At 36.8% G+C, this 21,452-nt stretch overlaps 2 protein-coding genes across 3 annotated transcripts; one reads left to right on the forward strand and one right to left on the reverse strand.

The window, feature by feature from the left end:
- Positions 1–841: 841 nt before the first annotated feature.
- On the forward strand, positions 842–10,935 carry FKBP7 (FKBP prolyl isomerase 7). Of its 2 annotated transcripts, none has more exons than XM_028509576.2 (4): positions 842–1,166; positions 2,303–2,454; positions 6,707–6,837; positions 10,597–10,935. In XM_028509576.2, the coding sequence occupies exons 1-4, from the start codon at positions 958–960 to the stop codon at positions 10,756–10,758; spliced, it is 654 nt and encodes a 217-aa protein (XP_028365377.1). In that variant the 5' UTR covers positions 842–957; the 3' UTR covers positions 10,759–10,935. The 2 variants fall into 2 exon arrangements, with proteins under 2 accessions (XP_028365377.1, XP_035879132.1); XM_036023239.1 differs by having other exon boundaries at positions 846–1,166; positions 6,704–6,837.
- Positions 10,936–14,517: 3,582 nt separating this feature from the next.
- PJVK (pejvakin) lies at positions 14,518–21,266 on the reverse strand. The gene is made up of 6 exons (XM_028509556.2): positions 20,432–21,266; positions 19,507–19,702; positions 18,636–18,777; positions 17,474–17,591; positions 15,974–16,072; positions 14,518–15,756 (listed from the first exon to the last, which is right to left on the reverse strand). The coding sequence occupies exons 1-6, from the start codon at positions 20,640–20,642 to the stop codon at positions 15,464–15,466; spliced, it is 1,059 nt and encodes a 352-aa protein (XP_028365357.1). The 5' UTR covers positions 20,643–21,266; the 3' UTR covers positions 14,518–15,463.
- Between the last annotated feature and the right edge of the window lie 186 nt (positions 21,267–21,452).

Consider the following 21,452-nt stretch of genomic DNA (forward strand, 5'->3'; position numbering starts at 1 on the left):
ACCACACTCATGCATTACTTCTGCCAGACCCTGTGTGTAAGGTTCAGTCCTAGCCTGTTTTCACGCATCCACTGGGGGGGGGGGGGGGGGGCGGGGGGTCTTGGAACATACTCCCCGCAGTTTAAGGGGGTACAAAGATAAGGGGAGACTACTGTGCCCCGTTTTCTCTTCGTGTGATGTAGATAATTACCGACCTGGCAGAGTTGGTAAGAAAAAGACACTGTCAAGAGCTGTCCCCCACCTCTCTACCCCTGGGCTTCTATAGGCCCTTGAATCAAGGGCGGCCCCCAGTGGTGGAAGAAAGCAACGCAAGCCGACAGCGGTGCAGAATCGCTGGACTCCGCTCCGGGGGGGAAACTGACCGTGAGGAGCTGCGTATCTGTTTACTCGCGACCGGGAGGTCTTCGGGTTGCGTGTGGCTTTGCCTGGAACTTCTTAAGGCATGACTCCGACCCCGAGAAGGCGCTTCAAGGATACCCCAGAATACCTCTCCCTGCCCGGTAGTTCTCTAGGGATCTGGGCTTCTTTTAAGCCCAGAAGTGACAACCACATTATCTGATTGCACCCCACCCTAGGCCGTTTTATTTCGTCTTTTGACAGTTTCATTTTAGGAAACGCGAATGTTACGGCTAAACCCTGAGAAAACTGGCTGTAAAATAAGCGGATGCAGCGAGGAGAAGCGATGCAAGTGAGCAGTGTTGCCTTAGCGACTGATGATAGCCAGCCAAAAAGTGCTGGGTACCAGAGAGGCACGACCCGCCCTAGGCGGGCAAAATTCCAGGGCTGAGCGGGCCACCGGGGAAGGGGCAGGGCCGCGCACCGCCCCGCCCACGACCCTTTGTGTCGCCATATAATGCTTGCCACGCGTCAATATAGTTCAGCTGCCGGGGCAGCCGCCGCGCGTGAGTGACACGCGGGAGGGAACGCAGTAACCATCCAGGCCCCACTCCAGGAATCATGCATTTCTTACTCAGATTAATCTTTTTCTTTTACATGTGGGGCATTTTTCCTGCTCAGGGACAAAAGAAAGAGGAGTTCACAGAGGAAGTGAAAATAGAAGTTTTGCATCGTCCAGAAAACTGTTCTAAAACAAGCAAGAAGGGAGACCTGCTAAATGCTCATTATGACGGTTTCTTGGCTAAAGACGGCTCGAAATTCTACTGCAGGTAGGAAATGCAGCGAGTAGTTCTTGCATTTAGTTGATGCGGGAAATCTAGCCTACCTCCAGCAAGCAGGAGTTAAATGGTTGGTTGGTTGGTTGGTTAGTTGGTTGGTTGGTTGGTTGGTTGGTTCTTGTTTTTTAACAGTGAGAGTTGAACCTTGTGTTCTTAGAGGGAAAATCAGATCAGGTGCTGTAGTTAAGCTGATCTGATCCTATTAAACTGAACATTACTTTCTAAAGTATTAAAAATGTTGGCCGAGAAATTATCAAAAATACTCTGCGCACACACACACACACACCACCACCACCACCACCACTACTACCCTTAGTACCTATAGAAGTCCAAATACTGTGTATAAAAATGTTCACAGTTTTCCTTTGCTGTGGTTGGAGTCTCTTGAGAGAGGGTTACATATAGTTGGCATCTCTTTACAGAGGGTTAGGGAAGGTAGTTTAGAGGATTTTATCTGGCTTCAGAAGCTCCATATTTACAGGTTGGGGGCAACCTCCCAACTGTATCAAGAAGACCCAATGACTTTCCCTGGTGACTTCTGGGCCCTGTGTCATCTTCCCACCTGAACCCTCGTGCCATGGCCGCCTACTCTGATTTAATCAATGGTTCATTACTCAGAGGAAGAATGTTTTTTCATTTGTGCTATTACCCTATCAAAGATAGGATGGAGGAAAGTTAGTTCTTTCCACTTAGAGGAAAATAGAGAAATTTAATGGGAAGAAAAGGTACAAATTTTAAATACCTTTCAAATAACTTTTTGAGGCTAAACCTGCTCCATCATTTTTTAGAACAAATCCAGAGTGGTTAAATGTATTATTTGGACAAGTCATGCAGCTAGGCAGGGGCAGGAGACCCATTAAAAAGTTAATTGTTGAATAGTTTTTGTAAAGATGACAAAAAAATGAGCTGACTCCTGATGACTAGCTTTGGACAAATCATACCTCGTTCTGCCTCTTAGGAGGAAAGTTTGAGCCAACACCCCACCAGGTTCAGAATGAGTGCTAGTATGGGAAAAGATATGGTTAGAGAGGACTCCGATTTTAATACAACTAAGTGCTCAGCTGTATTTTAAAGTTCAATTTCATTTTTCTTGAAGTCAGCTTACCTAAGTGTGCTTTTTATTATAGCCGGACACAAAATGAAGGCCACCCCAAATGGTTTGTTCTTGGTGTGGGGCAAGTCATTAAAGGCCTAGACATTGCCATGATGGATATGTGCCCTGGAGAGAAGCGGAAAGTGATTATACCCCCTTCATTTGCATATGGAAAGGAGGGCTATGGTAAGGTTAATATTTATATCTCTATGCTATATTTGCAAATAAATCATAGACTTCTGGGTATATACCTAAAGGAATTGAAAACAGAGTCTCAAAGAGATATTTGTACACCCATGTTCAAAACAGGACTATTCACAAAAGCAAAAAAAGTAGAGATAACACAAGTGTTCACTGACAGATGGAGAAATAAAATGTAGTATTTACATATAATGAAATATTATTCAGCCTTTAAAAGGAAGGAAATTCTGACATACACTATACATTGGATGAACTTTTAGCACATTATGCTAAGTGAAATAAACTAATCACGAACACAAATACTATGTGATTCCACTATAATTAGTTACCTAGAGTAGCCAAATTCATTGAGACAGAAAGAGAAAGGTGGTTGCCAGAGCATGGGGAGAGGACAGAATAGGAAACTGTTATTTAATGGGTATAGAGTTTCAGTTTTGCAAAATGAAATAGTTCTGGAGATCGGTTGCCCAACAGTGTAAATGTTAACACTGTACACGTAAAATGGTTATACTAATAAATTTTCTCCCACTTAAAAATTTTTCAATCTCTATGAAAATGTAATATAAAATTTAAAATCCTAGAGGAAATAATTACAGAACTTTAGAGTACGATAAACTTCAGCTATATCCAATCCAGTCCAGCCCAGCCCCCTGTTTTTCCATATTAAAAAAAGACAAAACAAAACATTGTTGGAATATAGCTCTCTGGCCAGAGTTCCTCCCCCCACAGAGTGGTAGCACTCATAATGATCATCTATATTCCATAAGCCCTACCTTTGTCACTTTTGTTTTTAGCATAATGTTTATTTATTTTTAACATAAAGGTAAAAACCTTCGATAAGCAGTACCAAAGTCAAATTTCTAAACTCAGGAAACTGGAACATAGGATTTCAGAGTAAAAGGACAGCACTGGAAAATAAGTAAAAATAACATCTGAACCAGCTGTCAGTTTCTGTTACCCAAAGTCAGAAGCCTTGAAATGTAGAAGAACTGAACTGCTTCTTCCAATATCTTACCTATTTTTAAAATCCTACAGTGAGATCTGAAAACGTAGGTAAAGCAGTTAAGTAGGGAAAGTGTTTGCAATACGCAGGAAGACTCCTAATAACAAATAATGAAACGAATCATCCTTAGAAATACGCAAATTTAGAAACAAGTGCTCCACTAACCAAAAAAAAAAAAATGATACAAATGACCTTTAAATTTATGAGAATACTTAATTTTATCCATAATTAAAGAAAGGGAAATTAAAACAAAAGTGAGGCACCATTTGACGTCTTTGCTCATCTGCAAAGGCGTAGAAGTTGGCAAAGGTATGGAAAACCAGGAGACTCATGCATTATTGCTGAGAATGTAAACCATTTGAACTCTCTAGTGATTTCTATCAAAATTTAAAATGTACATGTCCTCTGACTCAGTAGTTCCATTCCTAGGAATGTGCACGAAGATACATGTAAAAGAATATTCATTGCGACCTTTTTTGGTAGCAAAAGACTCATTAACAGTAGTGATTCCCTCACCTCTTGTTCCCAGCAAGAGCAAGGGATGACTGCTCCCACCTGGAGTAGAGGGAGGTTAGTGGTGCAAGTCACACCCAGTCAGGCTGAAAACTCCTCAAGAGACAGTTCCAGGCAACTACAGCTTCATTTTCAATGCTTTGTACCAATCATTCGGTCAAGAAAATAGCTCCCACTGACTATAATTTGTATATCCTGTTTTTACTTGTAGAGGAAGCTAGGAGAGAGATTTAAGAATTAAAGATAAGTTAAATTGAATGCAGTAATTGTCCTAAAAATGTGATAGGTTGAAGCCAATTCTAGGTATGCAAGGTTTGCCTTGCAGTCTCTTTAATCTCATTTTCAGAATTTCTTTCTTGTGCTGGCACATCAGATGCCTCCACACGCTGCCTACAACCACTGCTCCCGCTCCCCTGTCAGCCTAGAGCACCCACGTCCCTCAGTACCAGGTACTCATCCTGGGTCCCATTACCTTAAGGCAAAAGACTAGTTTATCCTTTTTGTAGACTAATTTATGCTTGGATATGAATGACTATGCAAGCTGCCTAAACTATTAATAAACCAAACCCCTTTGCTGCAGAGATGTAGAAATTCGACTTGAAGTTGGTTCATATTCAATTTTAAGTTCACATTCAATATTCAATTCAATTTCTCCAATAAACATAAAAATAATGAATCCCACTAGTAATACCACCAACACTTTCAGTTTACACATTAGGAAACTGAGGCCCACAGTGTGTCTTTTAGAATGCAATTAACTGCTAATTTGCCTGCATGCAATAGCTTGGATTAGATTGTTTGAAAAGTTGCAGTATAGACCATAAGTAAGTGCTTAACAAAACTTCTTGATCAAATAAACTTTTGAAAATGAGTTGTTATGAAGAGCTGACATTAGTCATAACTTTGTTTTAGGTAGTACTTGAAGAAGTCTTTCTTCTGCGCAAGGCCCTTGCCACATATTGCTGAGCACCCCTGCATGTCTCCAAATGCATGTGACTTGTTAGTGCTTAAATTAACAATACATGTGGTATGTATAGAGTCTTTACATTAACTCCTATGTCTTTGATCTCCTCTAAATAGAAGTAATTCTGTAGCAAATACATATTTTTCTCTTTGTACCATTTTTTTGTAAGAAAAAACCTAATTGGCAATAATTTCTAGGTGTACGGTAGAATTATTCAGAAACTTTAACATGTAATATTTTTTCTTAAGAAATTTGAATTTGTTTTAAATTATTTTCAGAAATTATTTTTCTGACATAAGAAGATTGTAACTGGACAGAATAGGAATGGGTTTTGTAAAACTGACCACTGGCTCAATCTCTAGCTCTTTTACCCTAAAATCAGTAACTCTGTGCTGCTTTGGCTGGGATGGTCACATTAGTAATGAGATGCATGAGTAGATCTTTCTGTGCCCTGGCTTTGGAGATGACTGATCCATCTCTCCTTTTGGCTGTAACTTTCAAACTCTTTTCTCTTTGGATTACATAAACATTTTCTCTTTTTATTAAAGAAATTACCGTTTTCTTCAAGAACAAAATTAGCCATTTTTAATTTTTTTATTTTTTTAAGATTTTATTTATTTTTAGATGGAGAAAGAGAGGGAGAGAAACATCAATCTGTGGTTGCCTCTCACATGCCCCCTACTGGGGACCTGGCCCACAACCCATGTGTCCTGACTAGGAATAGAACCAGCGACCCTTTGGTTCACAGGCCAGCGCTCAGTCCACTGAGCCACATCAGCCAGAAAATTAGCCATTTTTTAAATAAAGGGTAGCAGAGATGTCATTCATTCAGCAAATATTTGAGCAGCTAGAATCAGGCACTCTGAGAGACTATGAATACACAAGCTACCCACTGCCTCTTAGCAAATCATTTCTACAGGTTATTTTTATGAAATGATTATCCAAAATAGCCAATAGCTTACTAAAATGATTGTGACATCAGTTAATAGGTTGACTTTATTAAGGAGAACTATTCAACTTAATACTTAACATGTTTTATTGTGTTTAGAAATTTCTTCATAAAATTGTTACTGATTTATTCTGTCATTGCATTTATTTTTTAATATGTACAGAGAATTTGAGAGACAGCCCTGGCTGGTTGGCTCAGTGGGTAGGAACATCATCCCATAGATGGAAAGGTCATGGGATTGATTCCCTGGTCAGGGCACATATCCAGGTTGAGGGTTCAATCACCTGTCGGAGCATGTATGAGGAGGCAACCACTCAGCATTTTCCTCTCTCTTTCTCTCTCCCCCTCCCTCCCTTTCTATCTCTCTAAAAAGCAATGAAAAATTATACTTGGGTGAGGATAAAAAGAAAGAATTTGAAAGACAAATATATTGATATATATGTTTTATTTATGCTCCTAAATAACTATACAAAATCATTTTCTAAAATATTACTGATTTGTGTTTTGAGATTTTTCTGCCCATGAATTTTTTCTCTGTACCAGCTCTCTCCTCTACAATACTAGGTATATTAATAAAAATTATATGATTTATATTTATTATAATTTAATTGGGAAATAATGGTCCCCTAAGTCCTTAAAACTGATTCAGCTTAAAAACATATGAAAAAAATCTCTAAAATGTATTTAGAATGCAATTTTTATAAATATAAAATAATATAATCATAATGCTATATTGGCTATTTGTGAATAAATATTTGAACATTATCTTCATGTAAGTTAAAACTGTTAAAATTTATGCTTTTAACAGAAGGCAAGATTCCTCCTGATGCAACATTGATCTTTGAGATTGAACTTTACGCTGTGACCAAAGGACCAAGAAGCATTGAGACATTTAAACAGATAGACACGGACAGTGACAGGCAACTGTCTAAAACCGAGGTAATTCAGACAGATTTCATGTGTGTGATCTCATTTTTTAATCACAGTTTAAATCCATCTTTGTACTATTATTTTTTTACTTTTACCTAGTGTGGGCCAATTATTTAGCTTTTAATAGAGCTGGTTACAAAAAAAGCTAAGTTTTATGAAGAAAATGTCCTTTTCAATACAAAACTTGTAATTGTAACTGAGTCATTCTGTTCAATTTATTTTCTTCCTACCAGAGGGTCATTAACATACCAAACTAATCTCCAGGGGGCATTTCCAGCATCCAGACTATAGGAGCAGGTCTCTTTCAAGGAACACTGTAGGAATTTCTAAAATGGCAAATAATATATTTTGCTATATATAATGCGCACTTTTTGCTCAGATTTTTGTGGGAAAAATAAGGATGTGCATTATACATGGGTATAATGATTACATACCATAGGTATAATAATGGATACAATAATCCCATGTGTAATGCACACAAAAACATAAGTGTGCATTATACACAGCAAAATACGGTAATTACGACTTCATAAAATTGTGGAGACTACATGAGATTATGAAAAAAAGCTAGCAAGAATTTGAATTGTTTAGACTGGAAAGTTAGTAAACAGGACCCAGAAGTTCAGCTACCTAGCTTCTGCACCCCACTTGGTCTTATATATATGAGTTGAAAGATTAATAAAGATCTTGGAGCCCTGGCTGGCGTAGCTCAGTGGATTGAGTGCGGGCTGCAAACCAAAGTGTCGCAGGTTCGATTCCCAGCCAGGGTACATGCCTGGGTTGCAGGCCATAACCCCAGCAACCATACATTGATGTTTCTCTCTTCTCTCTCTCCCTCCCTTCCCTCTCTAAAAATAGATAAATAAAATCTTTAAAAAAAAAAAGATCTTGGAATAATAATTTTTTTCACACTTCCTCAATACTAGGTATAATTATAAACTCGGTAGTATGTGACCTAATTTAATCTCCTTGACAATCTGAGGAAGACACTATTGCCATTATCTCCATTTTATCAAAGGAGCAAATGACACCCAGACAGGTTAAGTAACTAGTTTAAGGTCACACAGCTCTAGGTGGCAAAACCAGATTGCAGACCCAGCAACCTGGCTCCACTACTGTGATCTTAACCATGGATCCACCCTGCCTCTTTCAGGGACTTTGCATCATGAATGTTTCAGGGCTAATGTTGAAGTCTGATGCCTTACATAGTCCTACTGACTATTCTTTTTGCTTAAATTGAGTAACCCAATTGTCTCCCCTTTCATTTGGAAGCAATTTAACATGTATAATTCTTATCATTTAAGTCAGTAAAAAAAAGGCAACTGGGTCATTGATTCAAGTGATAAATTTAAATCCTTTTCTTTTCTTTTTCTCTCCCTCTCCAATCTTTCCCCACCCTAATGCCACTTCCTCCTCTGAGATATCAGTAAGGACTGTGTCTGAAGCTCTTTGGCTGATCAATGACAGAAGAAGGATAAGAGAAAGGGGACATCCCCTTTTCCTTAACAGCAGCAATTAGAGAGATGGCAGACTATTACCAGTACATACTTTCTATCGATTCCCTATCACCCTGCAGGGGAGTCCAACCCACAGCCCACAGGCCACATGCAGCCCAGGATGGGCATGAATGTGGCCCAACACAAAATCGTAAATTTACTTAAAAACTTTTTTTTGCTCATCAGTTTTTGTTAGTGTAGCCCAAGACAACTCTTCTTCTACTGTGACCTAGAGACACCAAAAGGTTGGACAGTCCTGCTTAGAGAATGAACCGCAGCTGCAGATGCGTTCACAGGGTATGCCAGAGCACAGCCTGTGCACACAGACCATCTACTATCACTGGCACACCGGCAGGCACCTTCTGCAGTCTGACTGCTCCTTGGGGGACCTTAGGGGATCTTCAGTTCTTTCCTGGAAAATAAAACTAGAGACAGTCCAAAATAGAGACCTGCTTAGCTACATTTTGCCCAAATGTTTCTCAAGTATCAGGTTTTCCCTGTATTATCACTAGATGGATAGGAGTGATTTTCATTTGCTTGATTTTTATGATAACAATAGCTATCTTTTACTGACATTTGTAAACATGATTCTAATCTTCACAGCAGTCCTAAAGTATAGATTCTCTTTCCTTTCTTTCAAAGATGACAAAACTGAGGTTCAGAGAGGTTAAATTATTGGTCCGAGGCCGCATAGCCAGTACACGGCAAAGCCTGGATTTCAAACATCAGCTGAAACTACTTTCCTTCATCATCAGAAAGCTGTAGTCAGCTTTATTAAATTACAAAGTGGAAATGGTGTGGAACCCATTGCCAGCAAAATTAAAGGCATGCTTTTACCCACTCACTGCCTTTTTGTACCTCTTCACAGCAGTGTCTTAAGTACATTTAGGGAGTCAACAATATTAGCTAGTAAAATATATTTCTTTACTTAGAAACTGAGAAATATTTGAGGCTATTTAAAATTCTTTACCACCTACATAGGATTTTTAAGGCTCAGTTGGAAGAGAAAAATGTATCTCCATCATATAGGAGCAAAGTCCCATTGGAGAATAGTTGATATGATCATTACGATGATCCATTCATTATGACGATCCTTCAGTGGATCCATTCAATGGATCCTTCATTACTACCCATTTATCATTCTGAAATCAAGTCTACTGGCTATGGACCAAGTTTGGGATATGGATTGCTAAAAACCTCTCAGGGTCCAACATTAGCTTTTGCCTCTACAATGCCCAGCCTTGTTGAACGTTATCTCCAGATCACTGTTCATTGATTTCTGTAGTTATTATACATATTAGCTCTTTGCAATGGAAATATAATTGAGTCACATGTAATTTAAAATTTTTAATAGCCACATCTTACAAAAAAGGAAACAAGTAAAATTAATTTTAATGATATGTTTTGTTTAACTCATATCTAAAATATTACCACTTCAACATTAAATCAATACAAAAGCTACTGAGATATTTTTATTGTCTCCCCAATTTGTTGTGTATTTTACCATAACTGTAGCATATCTCACTTTGATCTAGCTACATTTCAAGTGCCTGTGACTAGTAACTGCCATATTAGGCAGAGCAATGATGTATCTTTGCTTAGAAAACTGTCTCATTATGTAGAGAAAAGGAAATATTTCAGAATACTTTTTATTTATTTGACATTACTATTAGAGAGATTATTGTAGTTTATACATTTGAGAGAGTTATGGAAGCATAGAAAAATTTAGAAAATTAAATTTTATTTCAAAACCTGTGGTTGGGTTTCATTGATTATGCACCAATTTGTATTTTATTCACTAATGCTAATGGAAATCCTTGAGAGTGAATTCCTTTTGATAATGTGGACAGTATATGTTATTAAAAAACACTTAGTTTCAACATAATTCAATTCAGATATTAATCTTTGAGTATGTACTACTAACCTCAAGGGAAGCTAATTTGAAGATCTGTTTCTCTTCAGAAGATAGCTTCAAAGATTAAAAAAAATAAAACCTCAAATACCCTTTGAAAATTTTATATCACTTATTTTCTCTATTAAAACATTTCTTCAAATTTAACTAAAAATGTATTGTGATACCTTCTTTTTTTTAGTTGTTGTTCAAGTACAGTTTTTTGTCTTTTACTCCCATCCCATTCCACCCCCCCAGTGCTCCCCACCTCTCTCCCATTTCCACCCCCTGCCCCAGTTTTTGTCCATGTGTCCTTTATACTTGTTCCTGTAAACTTTTGTGATATCTTCTTGTTAATGAAATATTATTTTGGCCCCCTAGATATATCATTACCTGAAAAAGGACTTTGAAAAAGATGACCAGCCACGTGACAAGTCATACCAGAACGCAGTTTTAGAGGACATTTTTAAGAAGAATGACCATGATGGTGATGGCTTCATTTCTCCCAAGGAATACAATGTATACCAACATGATGAACTGTAGCATATGTTTATTTCTCAATTGCCTTAGCTACTTACTGTACTTTGTATATAAAACAAAGTCACTTTCTCCAAGGTGTGGTTTCTATTTTTCCCTATGAGACCATATTTTGATCTCCTCCATACATGTAACTTTTGAATAAATGTGAGGCTATTTTGCAAGTGTAGTATTCAAGAATGGTACGATTGTGTTCGCTATGGCTTTATTCTGTGAACACGAGTGACAGCACCATGAAATCGACCTCTGTGTCCCAGTGGGCCATTTCCCCCCTTCAGGAAATAGGAGGACATCTGTGTCAAAATCTATACAACTCTTCCCAACTCTTACCTTAACAGCACATAGAAATATGTAAGTAACCATTTTTTAATGTTTTAAATGTTCAAATACCCCATATTTAAGTTTTTTTCATTAGGGACCCAGAAATTAACATTTTAATGTTTATACATTTCATAGCATTACTGGTAGGTAGTATATAAAAATCATAGGACTGAAGGTTCTTGTTTTGGTATGCATGCAGGAAAATATAAGTTGTATAACTATCCCACAGAGAGCCTCAACACGGTCTCTGCACTTTTTGGTGCAAGCTTTTGGCTTTAGGTCTTTGTTCCAGTGGAGAGTGTTTAAAGATATTTGATCAGACCAAAGGCTTTGTGCCTCTTACAGCAGGCATAATAGACTCTATACTGCTCTAAGTCTTGTACTCCTTCAGACATTATAAAATGCCACTCTTCCTTCTCGTAGACCTTTATATCTACCATCCCTAACTTTTGTCTTGATTTTAATTGGTCATGGTATTTCTTAGTTTCCAGCCCCTTTCTCTAGGTAACTCTATCTTGTGTCACTTCATTTCTCAATGATTTTGTTATTAATTAGCAATGAACATTACAAATTGGCATGCCATCAGTTTTTTTAAATTATATATTTTTGATTATGCTATTATAGTTGTCTCAATTTTTCTCCCTTTTCCCTTTGTGCCCCTCCATCCAGCACCCAGTACTTCCCTCAGGCAACTCCACACCACTGTTCATGTCCATAGGTCATACAAATAAGCCCTTTGGCTACTCCATTTCCTATACTGTACTTTACATCCCCATGGCTATTCTATAACTACCTATTTGTACTTCTTACCTCACCTCTTCATCCATTCTCCCCCACCCACTCACATCTAGCAATCATCAAAATGTTCTCTGTATCCATGATTCTGTCTCTGTTCTTTTTTGCTTAGTTTGTTTTTTAGATTCAATTGTTGGTATAGTAGGTATTTATTGCCATTTTATTGTTTAGAATTTTGATAGTCTTCTTTTTCTTAAATAAGTCCCTTTAACACTTTATATACTAATGGTTTGGTAATGATGAACTCCTTCAGTTTTTTCTTGTCTTGGAAGCTCTTTATCGGCCCTTCAATTCTAAACTATACCCTTTCTGGGTAGAGCAGTCCTGACTGTAGGTCCCAGCTTTTCATGCTTTGAACATTTCTTGCCAGTCCCTTCTAGCCTACAAAGTTTCTTTTGAGAAATCAGCTGACAGCCTTATGGGAACTCCCCTATAAATAACTAACTGCATTTCTCTTGCTGCTTTTAAGATTCTCTCTTTATTTTTAATCTTTGACATTTTAATTATGCTGTGTCTTAGAGTGGGCCTCTTTTTATCCATCTTATTTTGGACTTTCTGTGCTCTCTGGACTTGCATGTCAATTTCATTCACCAAATTAGTGAAGTTTTCTCTCATGCTTGTTTCAAATAGATTTTCAACTTCTTGCTCTTTCTCTTCTTTTTCTGATGCCTCTGTGATACGAATGTTGGAATATGTTGGAACACTTGAAATTGTCCTAGAGGCTGTTTATACTATCCTCATTATTTTGAATTATTTTTCCTTCTCGTTTTGTGTGGCTGTTTTTTGCTTCCTTATGTTCCAAATCATTGATTTGATTCTCAGCATCACCTACTCTACTATTGTTTCCTTGTAAATTGTTCTTTATTTCAATTAGTGTATCCTTCATTTCTGACTGGATCTCTTTTATGCTGTTGAGGTCCTAAGTTCCTTGAGCATCCTTATAACCAGTGTTTTGAACTCTGCATCTGATAGATTGCTTATCTGTATTTTGTTTATAGCTTTTTCTGGAATTTTGATGTATTTCTTTATCTGGGCCATGTTTCTTTTTGTGCTCATTTTGGTGGCCTCCCTGTTTTTGTTTCTATGCATTAGGTAAATCTGCTATGACTCCCTGTCTTCGTAGCATGCCCTACTGTAGTAGGTGTCCTTTAGGGTGCAGTGACACAGCCTCCCCTATCATGCAAACTGGGTACTCAAGGTACACACTTCATATGGGCTAACTATACCCTACTTTTGTGGCTGAGCCTTGATTGCTCTCAGCAGGTCAATGGAGGAATTTACACAGTCCAGTCAGCTGCAAGAACTGGCTATGACCACTGACCACCAACCCCTGCCCTCTATAGAGGATTAGCTGTGCAAGGGGCAGGGTGGTGGTGCTCCAATGTGGTCTGTAGCTGTCCACTGAGTGCAGAGGCTCTGGGGCTTCCCGGGTGGTACAGGCCAAGGTCAGCCCCAACCTGTGTTCTGCTCAGGGCCACTCTGCGTGAGTTGTAAAGCAATCTGAGATGACTGCTACTTGTGCTGGGCTTGGAGATTCCCAGGTGAAGCCAAGCTGTGACTAATATCTGGCTGCTACAGGGCTCATAAAGCCAACTGTTGCTTGTCTGAGTGATGGTTGTTCTATGTTTTAGTTGTCTTTTTGGTGTGGTTGTATGAGGAGGCAAGCCATGTTTACCTATGCTGCCATCTTGATTGAAAGACACCATCCAATTTTTGATAAATTGTTGAATTTATTTTACATGTGAGGATATGTGAGAATATCAAATGAGGATACAAATGAGGATATACAACTGTCTCTCAGAACTCTATGAATGTTTTAAACATTTTCAAAGGAGAAAAGAAATAAATGTGCCACAGCAATTTTGTGTCATGGTCAAACCCTGACATGGTACAACTTTATGAGAGTAAGACGTAAGAGATGTTTTGCTATGGATCACATTGGTGCCAAAGAAAGGCTATGTATTTATTGGAACACGTTAAGTTTTTGTCTACTACATATGTAAGAAATTATCGTCAGGCAATAAATAGTTCTATTCAAAACAGGTGAGTTTAAAACTAAACTTTTTCCATCTTCTGAAACTTGCTCTTTCCAAACCATTATTAATTGCTCATCAAAATTCTTTTATTTAAAAGTGTGGGGATAACACAAAAACCACTATACCAGTGGATGTCACATTTGCATAGCAGAGTTTGACACTTCATAAAATAAAAACTTTACCATGTTTTCTTCCCTTCCAGTATTGCATCATTCCTGTACTAATTTTATAACTTCTCCTTCAGAACTTGCTGGTTTATCAACTCTTTCATCCCTTTACTTTCCTCAGAAAAACCTGCTCAATTGAAGTAAACTAAGTTGATAACTCAATGTTACATCTTGATTTGGAAACTGCCCCCATTTTCTTTACATAAAAAAGTCACTAGACCCTTTTTTGATTCATATGCTCATATCTGCATTTGAATCCTACACTCTGCCTAAATCAGAAATACCTTGACATAAGATACAAATGGAAATTCTCAAAAAATACAAACTATCATTCTAACCTTTCTCTCATTGTTTTTACACAAAGTACTTTTAAAGTTGTGTTTTTAAAAATTACAAATGGTATCAAATGAGTATGGAGACTTACTATGAAAATAATCACATTTAAATAGTTAAAAAAATAAAATTTTAATCATTCTACACGCATATAGTACACAAGTAGCTCGTATTTGCACAATTGCGTTACACCTTCATAGGCATATAGCTAATCATGAGTGCTGTAATTACACACTTTTGAGGTCTAGGATTTGAACATATTATTTTTGCAATTATTTTCATAAGGGTATATAGTAAATTAATTTAGGTTGTTTTAGATGTCTTACAGAGCAGAAGAAAAAGATTTCTCAGAACTAAATATGTAAAATGTTTTAAACATTTTCAAAGGAGAAAAGTGAACATGTCCTAGCTGTCTGAACTTTAAAATGACAGTGGTGAATTTTGTAAAGCCCAAACTGGCGAACACATGTACAGTACAGAAAAGCCGCCCAGAACCACTCTCAGTCGCCCTGTTAACTGTGTGCGCAATGCCCCACACCGAGCTCGGTGTGCTTTTAATCTGATACTGCAATTAATCATTTAGGGTTACATTAAATTATTCACACATTTTTCTCATTTTACCAGACATAAGGCAATACTTAAAGCACCATAAAGTCACCTCTTGTACATTCTTTTCATCCTTAAATTTAATTAAAAGCCAATTAAAATAAAACTGGTATTTCAAAAAAACCTTTATGCAAAAGTTTCCTAAAATGGTAGACTAAATCCCCAAAGTACTTCTAATGCGGCTGGCAGATTTCATGGACAAACATCTACATTCTTATATTTAAACCTTTTTTTAATAAAAAGTATTAACCTTCATGACAACTTATGAGAAGATTTTATCATTATTATCGTCTCCACTTTATAGATGGGGAAAATAATGCCCAGAGAGATTAATTTCTTTTTCCTCTCCCTCTCTAACTTGCCACAGTTCATCAAAGAGAACCTAGAGAATTTTGGAAAGGTGTGTGGCACCTTTGCACCTTAAACACAGGCAAAGTACATTCATTTTTCATTTTATTTCATTCTCTTGTGCCAAACATCAAAGCAAGGAACTGCATGAAGTCGCACATACTTCTGCCCATCGACAGAGCACTGAAAGCACCCATAAACCGTCTCCCTTTTCAAGTTTCCCATTCCACAGAGAATGCAAGGTCCTTTTGGAATGTTGTGATTGAGTAAGTTAACTCGGATGTGGGTCCCTTCTTTGAGGGAAATGTCGGTCATGCTGAGAGGTTTGTCATAGTAGTCAGAAAAAAGATCATCTAAGTAAAGTTGTGAACGAGAAATGACATCCATCACTCTTCTATCTAAAAGGACACAAACAGAGAAATGTGTCAGAAGTCAAATAAAAAACCATATAACTGAACTGCATTTATAATCACATGAATCTAAACAACTAGTCATGAAATAATTAGGCTTTTAAATTTAAATTCCTAATATGCAGGATTACTAATAGACAACCTTAAGTGTTAAGCCCAGAAGTTAAAAAAAAAATGCCTTTGAAATACTGTTCAATGGACATACTTCTTTCAAAGAGTATGTTTCTCAATCTGTAGAAAAATGCAAACGTTGCTGCTTCTTCCCTTTCGAATCCTCCTTTTGACACTGAAGTGACACAAAGGTCTACAAAAGAAAAGTAGAAGATGTTATAACTTGAATTCATATTTTGTGGTTGATGTAGTTGTGGTTGGTGAATTCTGGTACCTGCCAGTCATTGCATCTTTTACGTTAAATTTTACATTTTTTAAGAAAAAGGTAATACTCAGATGGTACAAAATTCAAAGAGTACAAAAAGGGGATACAGTGATAAAGAAGTCTCCAGTCTACACTGACCCCAGCCTCAGTTTTCCACCCCAGAGGTAACCAACTATTAACTTTCTTGTGTTTCCAGAAATGCTCTGCATATTTTACAAGTATAAAGGAGTATGTATGTATGTATGTATGTATATAAAACCCTTTAGGCTCAAAAAGTTACAAACTGCACACATTTCTTTCAAATACCTCTTACAGATTATTCGATGTCAGGATATATAGTGCTATTTCATTCTTAGTATTCTGTTGTGTGGATGCACATTATTTAACCAGTTGCTGATAATAGATCTTAAGGTTACTTACATTCTTCTACTATTACAAACTGAATATCCTTATATCCTTATCATTTCACACATGCAACTATTTCTAAAAGTGCAAGGCTAAAGTATATGCACACTTTAAATTTGGATGCATATATCAGCTCTATCAGTTCATACCCCTTCTAACTATTAATATAATTGTAAAAACCTGTAGCTAAAGTGTCCTGAATAGAATTTACTTTGCATATTTTATTTTGTTTCTGGACTCCCCCTTCTCTCCTCCCACAGAACTGCAGAAACAAACATAAACAGGTCTAAAACACTTTAGAAATGACCATGGCTAGAGCACTCATTGCCTGGTCATGTGGTCTGCCCCTGGACTTGAGCTGGCTAGCCTACTAACCTTGAAGGTCTGTGAAGTACAGAAATCTAAAGTGAGCTGCACTGAGGTATTATATAAGGAGACAACATTAGAGGAAGTATTTGTACTTCTAAAGTTATTTTTAGGGAAAGTTTGGGGGGAAAGCCATGATAGGTAAAATTAAAGTTTTCTTTGGGCCCACTTGTTTGGGTGCTCTGACATCTTCAGACATGTTACTATCTATTTACTCCTCTATTTGCCAACATCAAAAAACCACCTATTAGAAGGTCCTGTATTATCTCACCATGTAGGTCAAGAAATAAATACTTTTGTCAGTGGATTGCATCTTAGCTCTTATCTGTAATTGTAAGTGGGGCAGTAGGAATCTAGAGCCTTTACCACAGAGCAGGGAAGATGTATTGGGCAAGCAGGGCTGTAGGTATCGCCCAACTACTTCACCAAACATAAAATTGACGGTGCTGAGAGCATCATTCTGCTATAAGTAGAGAGAAAGGGTGTGTGCGCGTGTGTGTGTTTCCTACTAACTTCTTAAAAATTTAATCCAGTGTTTCATGTAAGTCATTCACTTACCAAAGGCACCATCCAAGTAAATGAAGAGTTCGAAAACACTGAAAGCTATGGTTGTATGTGCTGGAAAAACAATAGCTTTGTCCCTTCCCTTGGGATTCTGTTCATCCATAAAGTGAAACTATAGTAAAAAAAAAAAATAACATTATTAAGGAGCATAACCTGTAAGGATAGCTTTTTGAAGAAACAATCCCACCAAAAACAAACAAACAAACAAACATAATACTTCTCCAAGTAAAGAATTGTCCTACTCAAACTTTACAGCAAAGGTCCAAATGGTCCAATGGGAACTCATGTTCTATGTCAGGAAATACTACTCATCACTTCCTCACTTACTTTGATAGTGGAGCCAATGATTAGAGCTACCACAACAGTAAAGCTCTAGGGCATAAAAGCCTCTCTCTTTCAACTGCAAACCAACTGTACTTAAGTGAGATAGCTTTTTTAGCCTATCCTGTCTACTGTTCCAAAGCCCCCAGAGCTTCCAGCAGCTACCCAAAGCAATCACTAACAATTAAGTAATTGTTCGAGCCCAAAACGTCCAACGTTAAACAATTTAGTGGGCAGCTAAATGTAGCCTTTATTTTCAAAGACTTGAAAAGATCATCATTGAATCCTACCTTTCTAATAATTTGTTTTAATAAAACCAATCAAGTCATTATTATATGTCATTATTATGTGAATGACAAGGACAAATATAATTGATGATAATTAAACACAAATTATTTTCAACATTTTTTAAAGGGTTTAACATTGAATGAAGTAAGTTTACTGACAATGTTATTTTAGAAAAATTAATATAAGAATATAAATACAACTTTTAAAATTTAAGTATAAGCTACATCACTTAAAAATAAAATCAACAAATTCACAAAAGTATCTAATTTTTAATTCTTAAAACAGCATTTAAATAGCAATAGGAGGGATGCACATTATTTCACAAGGACTGGTGTTTTGTTTGCTTTATATTACACATGTTGAGGATGCAATTTTCTTGAATTTTCACATTCTAAAAACCATTATTGTGCAGAATCCTATATATCATTGCAGCTCTTCAATCTCAACATTTGACAAAATACACAAGTCTCATTAGCAATTGAGTACTTTTCAAAATATTCCCCTTGCCACTCTTCAGTAAAAGAAACCTAGGTGAGTGTGGCTTTACCCTCATGGACTCCCCACGAATCCCAGCGTGCACGGACAGGGAGCACTGCCGTGTGGTCCGGATGCTCTCCATGACCACGCACAATACTGCCTTTCTGCTGCTCCTCGACTGCCGTATCAAGCTGTGGTCAAAATTAATTTTTCTAAAATAAACAAGAGAGACATTCACAAGAATCTATACCATCTGGTTACATACGACCCAATACATTTTTTGCCAGCATGTTACTCATTCATAGTCTACCTTAACTAAATTTGAGTAAATCAAAGTAGGCTTAATACATGTCAGAAAGTAGGCTTGAAAGAAATTTAATAATCTGCCTCTCCTTTCTATTTTCTTAAAACATGCTTATGCCCTGGCTGGTGGCGCTCAGCGGATTGAGCGCAGGCTGCAAACCAAAGTGTCGCAGGTTTGATTCCCAGTCAGGGCACATGCCTGGGTTGCAGGCCACAGCCCCCAGCAACCGCACATTGATACCTCTCTCTCTCTCCCCCCCTTCCCTCTCTAAAAATAAATAAATAAAATCTTTAAAAACAAAAACAAAAAACATGCTTATTACAGGCGTGTACTGGAGAGACTCTCTTAGCATACTTGTTGTAAGCAGATTCCTGTATTCTTTTAATCTAATAATTTAGCAAATCTGTTCACATTCAAAGCAATTTTGTGGGACAACTAAAAAGTCTGTCTAAACCAAATGGTTTTGGATATCTATTCTTATCCAGAGTTTGGATATATTAGTAATTTGTATTATTTCAAACAAATATATTACAATAGTAAAGTATAACCTGAATATTTTAATAATTCTTTATAATAAGTTCACATAATTAAAATATTTGATGAAAACACTAAAGTATATAAGGATTATTATACTGACCGTGTAGTAATTTCCTTGAGTAATGTTGAAACTTCTACTTCGTGTTTAGTTACCACACCAAATGAAGCTCTGACTGCAACAGAATCTGATCCAGCAACATTAATCCCAACGTCATTCACAATATGGTTGCCTCGCCTTCCATAGAGTGAAACATCTGATTCGTCTTCATAATTCAGTAACTGATAAGATGAAATACCTTTTAAAAAAAGAAAATTAGTATTTTTCAAATGTCATAAATTCATCTAAAGTACATTGCATATAGTAACACATTAATTTACCATTTAAGACTTGATTACCCAAATGTTGAAAGGCAATGTTTTAAACCAGGTTTAAAAATAGCAATTCAATTAATTAGAAAACAAGAAGAAATAAATAGCCAGAGTACTTAAAATGAACTCAAATTCAACAGAACTTCTTAAGCATCAAGATCCACTAGGTAGTTGAAAGGAAAACAGGTGTTAAGAAATAATTTTTCAAAATGTCAATTTATTTTCTAACCTAGTCTGTAATATATTTCAGTTTGCCAACTGTAAAGTGAATCATAAAAAATAAATACAAATTACTTTAATCTCACTTGACCATATGAGATAGGTAGGACTAAATAATACCTCCATTTTATAAATAAATGTATTATGTCATATTCTACATTGATTTGGTTAAAACAATTTATAAAATAATTTAAATTATACAATAATAATCTTATAAAAAGGTTTGAAAATTATTTGATCAATAAGAGATTTCATACTATTGTAAACTTTAGGCACTGTTAATCATAATAATATTATTACTGCCACAGTAATAAAAGTTGCTTTTATCAGTGAAAATGTACAAATATTATGAACATAAACACTCAGATGGGCCAAGTTCAGATTACCAATAATATAGCTAAATGAGGAGTCACTCCCAAACACACATTTAAACTTACCAGCTGAAATTTCTCGGTCTCCTAGAAGAATATCTTTCAGTGTAAAAGGTGTGGAGGTAAATTTACATCTAGGAAACAGAAAGCATCGCTTCTTTTTTACCACCAGACTTAGAGGTTGGTATTTGTCAGCCTCACTAAGGCTTGGAACAGGAACTAATCTCCCTCCATCTCCAACTTGCTTGACAAAGCTCTTGGTAGCAGCAGCAAACATATTAATCCAGTGTCAAAATGTCATCAACTGCACCCTTCAGATAACAAATCCATACTTTCAAAGAAAACCAGGCACAGAACTAAGGCTTACTTGATTTTAAATACAATTATACATGTTAAAAATACAAAGCATGGTTCCACCAAGTAGTTTACAGTGTACTGTTCACAACACTGCCTCCCCTGGTGTGCTCAGGTGATGAATTATAGATCAAGGGTGTAAAATGATATACTAAGAATACATGTAATTTGAAATTGCAGTCTATAGCACTACAATAAACACAGAAAACTAGTAATTTTAAAATACTACCAATGTCCTTAAAGAAGGTCAAGGTTAATAGCAGTTTGCCAGTTTTGAGGGAAACATATAGCTCTATGTCCCAGAGGGAACAATGCCATTAGGCACTAACATTCTCCCTGGACACCAGCTACAGTATACCTGGTCCAAATGAAATTCCTTCGCACGTCCATCATGCCAACTTAATGATGCCAACATTGTGGAAACAAAAGAGTGTTCTTTTTAATCCTTATATTATACAATTTATTGTTTGAACATCTCATTCATTTTCCTTGTATGATTATAAAACCAAGTGACTAATATAATAAAATCACAGACTAAAAAAAGATTGTGTGCACTAGGGGCGGATGGAAATGGGAGGGAGGTGGGGAGGGCAGGGTGGGTGGGCTAGGATGGGAGTAAAAGATAGAAAATTGTACTTCAACAATTAAAATAAAATTTTTAAAAAGACTGTATGCAGATCTTTATAAAATACTAAATGAAAACCAAATTATATGTAAATAACTGTATAAACTC

Source organism: Phyllostomus discolor, chromosome 4 (genome assembly GCF_004126475.2).
Source record: "Phyllostomus discolor isolate MPI-MPIP mPhyDis1 chromosome 4, mPhyDis1.pri.v3, whole genome shotgun sequence".
In the NCBI taxonomy this organism is placed as follows: domain Eukaryota; kingdom Metazoa; phylum Chordata; class Mammalia; order Chiroptera; family Phyllostomidae; genus Phyllostomus; species Phyllostomus discolor.

Excerpts from the sequence above, each read along its gene's own strand:
- FKBP7 (XM_036023239.1), top strand. The coding sequence starts at position 958 with ATGCATTTCTTACTCAGATTAATCTTTTTCTTTTACATGTGGGGCATT. Across the intron at positions 2,455-6,703 it reads ATATGGAAAGGAGGGCTATG|CAGAAGGCAAGATTCCTCCT; the intron begins GTAAGGTTAATA and ends TTATGCTTTTAA. Across the intron at positions 6,838-10,596 it reads GGCAACTGTCTAAAACCGAG|ATATATCATTACCTGAAAAA; the intron begins GTAATTCAGACA and ends TTGGCCCCCTAG.
- PJVK (XM_028509556.2), bottom strand. The coding sequence starts at position 20,642 with ATGTTTGCTGCTGCTACCAAGAGCTTTGTCAAGCAAGTTGGAGATGGA. Across the intron at positions 18,778-19,506 it reads CTCAAGGAAATTACTACACG|AAAAATTAATTTTGACCACA; the intron begins GTCAGTATAATA and ends TGTTTATTTTAG. Across the intron at positions 16,073-17,473 it reads TTACTTGGATGGTGCCTTTG|ACCTTTGTGTCACTTCAGTG; the intron begins GTAAGTGAATGA and ends TTTCTTTTGTAG.